This window comes from Tasmannia lanceolata, unplaced genomic scaffold (assembly GCF_043159265.1).
Source record: "Tasmannia lanceolata isolate RefF3 unplaced genomic scaffold, GAP_Taslan_0.1 ptg000037l, whole genome shotgun sequence".
Lineage (NCBI taxonomy): Eukaryota > Viridiplantae > Streptophyta > Magnoliopsida > Canellales > Winteraceae > Tasmannia > Tasmannia lanceolata.
Window position 1 is genome coordinate 47,595,938 of NW_027518714.1, and position 7,149 is coordinate 47,603,086.

Here is a 7,149-nt window from a genome sequence, read left to right on the forward strand (position 1 = left end):
TTTGAAGCTCAGATCGACCAAGGACGGCCTCCTGGTGTCTTAGGCATAATACTTTTTAAGTTGATCAAGGTTTGTGGGTTCTGTTAGTTTTTCACCATTTTGATCAAGGAGTCTGACGGCTTTTCCAGGCAGGACTTCATCGACAATGTAAGGACCCGACCAGTTTGGTCTGAACTTCCCTCGGGGATCATGGACCGGTGCCCTGTAGGATTTCAAAACGAGGTCACCTTTCTGGAGATCTCTGATCTTCACCTTTTTGTTAAAGGCCTTCTCAATTCGACGCTGATACCCCTGGACATGATACAGAGCTCTGAGCCTCTTCTCATCAATCATCTGCAACTCCTGATACCGGGCCCTTGCCCATTCTGATTCTGGCAAACCAGCTTCCATCATTACCCTTAACGAAGGAATTCTCAGCTCAACTGGTAGGACTGCTTCCATCCCATATACTAGTGAATATGGCGTAGCTCCCGTAGAGGCCCTGATCGACGTTCTATAAGCCCACAAAGCATATGGTAGCTTATTTTACCAGTCCTTGTACGTTTCTGTCATCTTGCTGATGATGGCTTTGATGTTCTTGTTTGCGGCTTCGACGGCACCATTTGTCTGAGGCCTGTATGGTGAGGACTTGTGATGCTTGATCTTGAACTCCTCACAGAGGTGTACCACTTCTTTCTTGAAGTGCGATCCATTGTCTGAGATCAGCTCATGCGGCACCCCGTATCTGCAGATGATGTTCGTTCGAATGAATTTGGCGACTGAGGCTGAAGTCAGCGAAGCGAAGGATGCGGCTTCGATCCACTTAGTGAAGTAATCGATGGCTACCAGGATGTACTCATGCCCGCTTGAAGATTTCGGAAACACCTTTCCAATAATATCGATTCCCCAGACTGAAAACGGCCACGGCGAAGTCAGAGAATGTAACTCAGAAGGCGGCACGTGAATGAGGTTCGCATAAACCTGACATTTACGACACTTCTTCACGAAGGCAAAGCAGTCAGCTTCCATGGTTGGCCAGTAGTACCCAAGTCTCAGGATCTTTCTTGACAGCATCTTCCCGTTCATGTGAGGCCCACAGACTCCTTCATGCGTCTGCTCTATGAGATTAGCTGCTCGATCTTCATCTACACAAAGAAGCTGGATTCCATCAAACGACCTCCTGAAGAGCTCATTGCCGCAGATAATGAAGTTAGCCGCCAACTTCTGGAGAGACCTCCGTTCTTTTCCTGATGCTTCAGGGGGGTGCCCTTGGCCTAAAATGAGATTCTTTATATCAATGTACCAGGGCTTTCCATCTGGACATCGGGCTGCTATCTCTATAGCGTTCACATGCGCTGGAGCCCATTGTAACCGCACTGCCAGAGGCTGAACTTCCATTGATGCAGAGATATCCAACATTGAGGCTAGTGTAGCCAAAGCGTCCGCGAAATGATTTCTCGTCCTCGACAGATGAGTAAATGTAACATTCTTGAACCTCCTGACCAGGGAATCCAGGTGCGTGTGATACGGGATCAATCTATCCTCCTTTGTTTTCCATTGACCATTGATCTGACAAATGATCAAGATCGAGTCCCCGAAAACATCTATCTCTTGAATATGCAGAGCCAAGGCTGCTTCGAGACCAGCAATGCAAGCCTCATACTCGGCCTCATTGTTGGTACACTTGAACTGCAACTTGATGGACACGGGGATGTACTCTTTCTTCGGAGATATCAACACTGCCCCCACTCCTTGACCTCGGTTGTTCACAGCACCATCAAAATACATCAACCATCTGGTGCTTTGGACCTCCTCTTCTACAGCCATGATCTCTTCATCAGGAAAATCTGCCGTCAGAACGGCATTCTCATCTATAGGCGCATCAGCCAACTGCTCAGCTATCACACGCCCTTTAACTGATTTCTGGGTCACATAGGCAATATCAAATTCAGACAATAGCAGCAACCATCTGGATGTTCGCCCGGTGAGAGCGGGCTTCTCGAACAAGTACTTCAACGGATCCATCCGTGAGAGTAAGAGAACCTTGTTTGATAACAGGTAATGCCTAAGCCTCTGAGTTGCCCAAACTAGTGCCAGACAAGTCTTTTCCAAGATAGAATATTTGATTTCGTATTCCAGCATCTTCTTGCTGATGTAGTAGATAGGCTTTTCTTTCTTCGACTCAGGGGCTTGCTGGGCTAACATGCAACCCATAGCTGTGTCGGTGACAGATAGGTACAGCAACAGTGGCTGGCCCGGAATAACTGGCGACAAGACAGGAGGCAAAGTTAGACACTGCTTGACTTTCTCAAATGCTTCCTGACACTCATCATTCCACTTCTTCGGAGAATTTTTCTTTAGCAGCTTGAAGATGGGTTCACACGTCATTGTCAACTGATTTATGAACCTTCTTAGGTACTGAACCTTTCCCAGGAAACTACGGATCTGCCTCTCGGTCCTCGGCGGCTCCATCTCTTGGATTGCTTTGATCTTTTGAGGATCTACCTCGATCCCTCTTTCGCTGACCATGAATCCCAATAACTTCCCTGAAGTGACCCCAAATACACACTTGCTCGGGTTCAAGCGAAGCTTATACTTCCGGATCCTTTCGAAAAACTTCCTCAGGACTACGGCGTGCTCTGGTCGAGTCTTGGATTTAACGATCATGTCATCGACGTAAACCTCGACCTCTTTGTGAATCATGTCATGCAATAAGGTGGTAGCCGCCCTCTGATAGGTTGCCCCTGCATTCTTCAGCCCAAACGGCATCACTTTGTAGCAATATGTTCCCCATGGAGTGGTGAACGCAGTTTTTATCATGTCCTCAGGGGCCATCTTGATCTGATTATATCCGGAAAACCCATCCATAAAGGATAACAAAGCATGACCAGCTGTATTATCCACCAGGAGATCGATGCTCGGCAAAGGAAAGTCATCCTTGGGACTCGCCTTGTTCAAATCTCTGAAATCCACGCACATTCTGACTTTTCCGTCCTTCTTGGGCACCGGTACTATGTTAGCCAGCCATTCTGGATATTCAACCACTTGAATGAAGCCCGCATCTAACAGCTTCTTGACTTCATCATGGACTTTCAACTCCCATTCTGGTTTTAATTTTCGAAGCTTTTGCTTTTTCGGCTTGGCACCTAGGATTAGGGGAAGACGATGCTGGACAATGTCTTCGCTTAATCCCGGCATGTCATCATAGGACCAAGCAAAAACTTCTTTGTATTCCTTAAGCAAAGTGATTAATTCTTCACGCTCCTCCGGGGATAACGTTTTGCCAATCCGTATTTCCCGGATTAAGGTTTCATCACCTATGTTGACGATTTCAATTTCTTCTTCAAGTGGTTTAGCCCGACGCTGCTCCTCCTGAGTGATCATGTGTTTGATCTCAGGGGGAGTTTCGTCGGCGTCCTCATAAGAGGGGGAGTCTTGATCATTGTTATTAGTTTTATCAATTTGAGAAGCAGAAACAGAGTCAGAGACAGGAAGATACTGAAACGAGTCTTTCATTTCATTCATAGAATCAAAATTTACATCATTGATCAATTGGCCCACAGCAGGCTTTACAGTATGCTCAAAAAGAAAGTTTGTATCGTCAACTGAAATGTTGACACCTGACTCAACTGGACTATGTATGGACTTTGCAGTATATTCTATGACGGACTCATCTTCATAGACAGCATCTATACCGGAGGACTCGCCACCCACACCAGGAATGTCTAAGCTTCCTAAGGTACCTGCATCCAAAGAATTGTTAGAAATAACAGACTTTATACTTGACTCGGAAACAGACACATACTCAGAAACTTTAGACTCTTTTGGAGAAACATGACCACACTGAAGAACTAATTGAGGAATGACCTGAGAAGTCCAGTTATCGAGGGGTACCTCAGCTGGGGTAATTCGGCCCTTAGGGTTCAGGAAGCGCGCATCTTCTCCGATCATAGCAATGACCGGTGCCTCAACCTCGAAGAGGGAGTCTAGAAGCTGCGGCTCTAAGTTCTTAGCCCAATCAGATTCCTGCTTTTCGACAGCTACAATCTGTCCATGGAAGTACTCGTCTGGCAATTCGTCAGCGGAGAAGATTTCAAAACCTGGTAACTCTTTCCCAGACTCATCAAACCACGGCTCGGGAAAACCATAGAACGGGCGATCGGCTCCTTCTTTCCTGTACTTACCATTCATCAACAGACTGAACGGTCCCATAGGCAGCTCTAGGCCCCGACGACGCAGCTCTGCCCACTTCAGCATGTACTGCTTTCTTTCCCTGATCTCTTTCTTGGTGGGTTCATATCCTAACCCAAACAAATTGTTTGCGACCTTCAGCTCCGGCCACTCAGTTAAACCTTGCAGACTTCTCCCCAGACCAGTTCCAGGAATATACCCATATTTGCGCATTATTCGGGCTACCTGCGCATTTGCACTGGACATAAACAAAATTTCCTCGTTCATAGCTTCTTCCATAGTAATGGTTGAAACTTCAAGTGAAAACCCAGTCAGACTGACATCTATGGTGCTTGAACCGATCTGCTCTTGGGAAATCTGCCCAACCTCTGGTTCTGGGTCCCCTCTAACTGTGATAATTCTGTTATTTTTGACGAACTTGAGCTTCTGATGGACAGTGGAGGGAACCACTCCGACTTTGTGAAGCCAAGGTCGGCCGAGAAGGAGAAAGAAAGAGGTCTTGATATCTAGAACTTGGAATTCCACGTCAAACATTTCACCTCCGATCTCAATTTCGGTGACCAAGGTTCCAATGACATCCCTTCTAGTCCCATCATAAGCCAGTATCCCCTGCTCCGACGGAACATAATCATTCGGCCCAAACCCCAAGGCGGTAGCGGTGCTCAAAGGACACACATTCAGAGCTGACCCGTTGTCAACCAAAACCTCTGGCACCTTCTTCTTGTTGCACACGACGGTGATTCTGAGGGATTTCGTATGATTCTTACCTTCTGGAGTCAGATCTTCGTCAGAAAAGGACACGGTCATAGCTGATCTGGCCATAGATACGAGCCCAACCAGCTCATCAGGGGTTATATTCACAGACACCTGTGCTGTATTCAATTCACGAAGTATAACCTGACGATGCTTAGGCGATGACATCAACAGACCCCAGATAGAAACATTAGCTTGGGTCTTCCTAAGCTGCTTCAACAGAATGTCCTCATCTTCCTCAGGACTCAGCCTCTGATTCTGGTTTACAACTGCTCTGGCGATCTCAGCAGGATTCTCTGCTCTCAACTCAGGGGGCTTAAAGAAACGTCCACCACGGGTAACATGGCGAACCTCATCACAGGGATCATTCAACAGAAGCAAATCCTCATCCTCAAGCTTGAGGACGTATGGGACTTCGCTCTTCTCTTCCTCCCCCTCGAATCTGAGGACATAAGGGCATCCAGAGGATTCCCCAACTTCTTGCGTAGAGGACAAGACATAAGGCTCTTCGCGTTTAACTTCTTCATCATCGGATTCCCATCCCAAGATATACGGCTCATCAGAAATAACGGCACATATACGGGAATAGTCCAGGACAACCTCTTCAGTAAGAATGGCAAAGACGTTCGGAGGAGGCATAGCATGCGTCGGCAATGGATTCCTGGTGACATTAGGAAGAGCTTCCACTGCAATTTCTTTTGCCTCAATCTTATCCTGGATCCTATGCCTTAGTGCCATACATCTGTCAGTCAAATGCCCAACACTCTGGTGAAATTCGCAATACTGATCCCTTCTCCAATATTTCGGGAGAGGATTTGGGGCTTCTCGGGGTTCCAGTAGAGTGATCTTCTTGTCCCTCAACAGCTTTTTGAGAGCCACAGATAGGGAATAGGGTAGAGGGGTGAATTGTCTGGGCTCAGTTCTTTCCGGACGAACTCCTCCGGGACCTTCTCTCCTAACTGGACGAGCAGTATTCACATTGTTAACTTCCTTCGGAGGCGCCATAGGCCTTTTTCCCTCTCTGACATCTGAGGTGGAGGTTCTAGCTCTCAGGCCGCCCTTAGCCAATATGTCTTCGATCCTAGTCCCGGTCTTGATCAGATGATCGAAGTCATTGAAGTACTGGATTGACATATGAGGAAAGTAAAAGGGGGAAAGATTCTTGACGGCAATCTTGATAAGATCGTCATCCGGTAACTTGTGGGTCATTTGTGCTGCCTTTCTCCTCCATCGCCGAATGAAGGAAGTAAAGGTCTCATTGGGTCCCTGCTTCAGCGATTTCAAGTCCCTTTTTATCACGTCAATCCCCTCTTCCATGGAGAATTGCTGGACAAATTTGTTGGCTACACCTTCAAGGGTCCTGCTTTCTTCTGGTTTCAGATGCAAGAACCACTTCTTCGCTGTCCCAGTCAAAGTTCTAGGGAACACCAAAGCAATCTGCTCTGGGGATAAACTGTGCTGCTGCAACAGAGGAATGACTGACTTGAGATGGCTACGAGGGCACCCCATTCCGTCGTATTTGTCAAAGTCTGGCATTTTGAACTTGGGCGGAAGTACGACCCCTGGAGCTATCATGAACTCAGACATATCCAAATTTTTGGGACCTTGGCACTTCATGGTTTCCATATCCCGAGTCAGCTTCTCAATTTGGTCAGCCAATTCCTGTGCTTTATCAGGATTTCCCAGGTTAGGAAGACAGTTCTCTGCTGCGTACTGGCCCTCATCAAAGTCTTCGATTTCAGGCAATACAGCTGGCCTGGGAGAAACAAGAGGAACAGAAGGTATAACTGAAGGCTGCTGATTGGCCGGGTCTTTAGAGGTAGAAAGACGATCATTTTTCAGGAGGGCTATATCATCCTTCATGGCACTCAGCTGAAGAAGAATAGCCTTCATCATCTCATTCGTATCAGGACTGTTGTTACCGGTCCCTTCCATTGATTCAGATGCAAGTGAAATGGGTGAAAGGATTTCCGGACGACCAAGGAGAAGCGGCGCAGGAGAAGTAAAGGATTCTGGGGAAAAAGAAAGTCTATTCAGCCTGGAATCTGAAGACTGACGGGACCAGGCCGATTTTGAATTGACTTTCTTAGGAGCGATGATGTCCCGCTAAGACTCCTGAATGGAAGTTAATAAGTTAGATTGCACATTTGATAATTGAAATCAGGTAGCTTCCACAAATAGAGAGAAAAGAAAAGGAACACACTTTGCATTGATTAAATCGAGACA

General features: G+C 46.9%; 1 protein-coding gene across 2 annotated transcripts; it reads right to left on the reverse strand.

Moving 5' to 3' along the window:
* Positions 1 to 3,485: 3,485 nt before the first annotated feature.
* Positions 3,486 to 4,466, reverse strand: LOC143859989 (uncharacterized). 2 transcript variants are annotated; one of them, XM_077370489.1, is made up of 2 exons: positions 3,874 to 4,466; positions 3,486 to 3,722 (listed from the first exon to the last, which is right to left on the reverse strand). In XM_077370489.1, the coding sequence occupies exons 1-2, from the start codon at positions 4,447 to 4,449 to the stop codon at positions 3,714 to 3,716; spliced, it is 585 nt and encodes a 194-aa protein (XP_077226604.1). In that variant the 5' UTR covers positions 4,450 to 4,466; the 3' UTR covers positions 3,486 to 3,713. The 2 variants fall into 2 exon arrangements, with proteins under 2 accessions (XP_077226604.1, XP_077226603.1); XM_077370488.1 differs by having other exon boundaries at positions 3,847 to 4,466.
* Between the last annotated feature and the right edge of the window lie 2,683 nt (positions 4,467 to 7,149).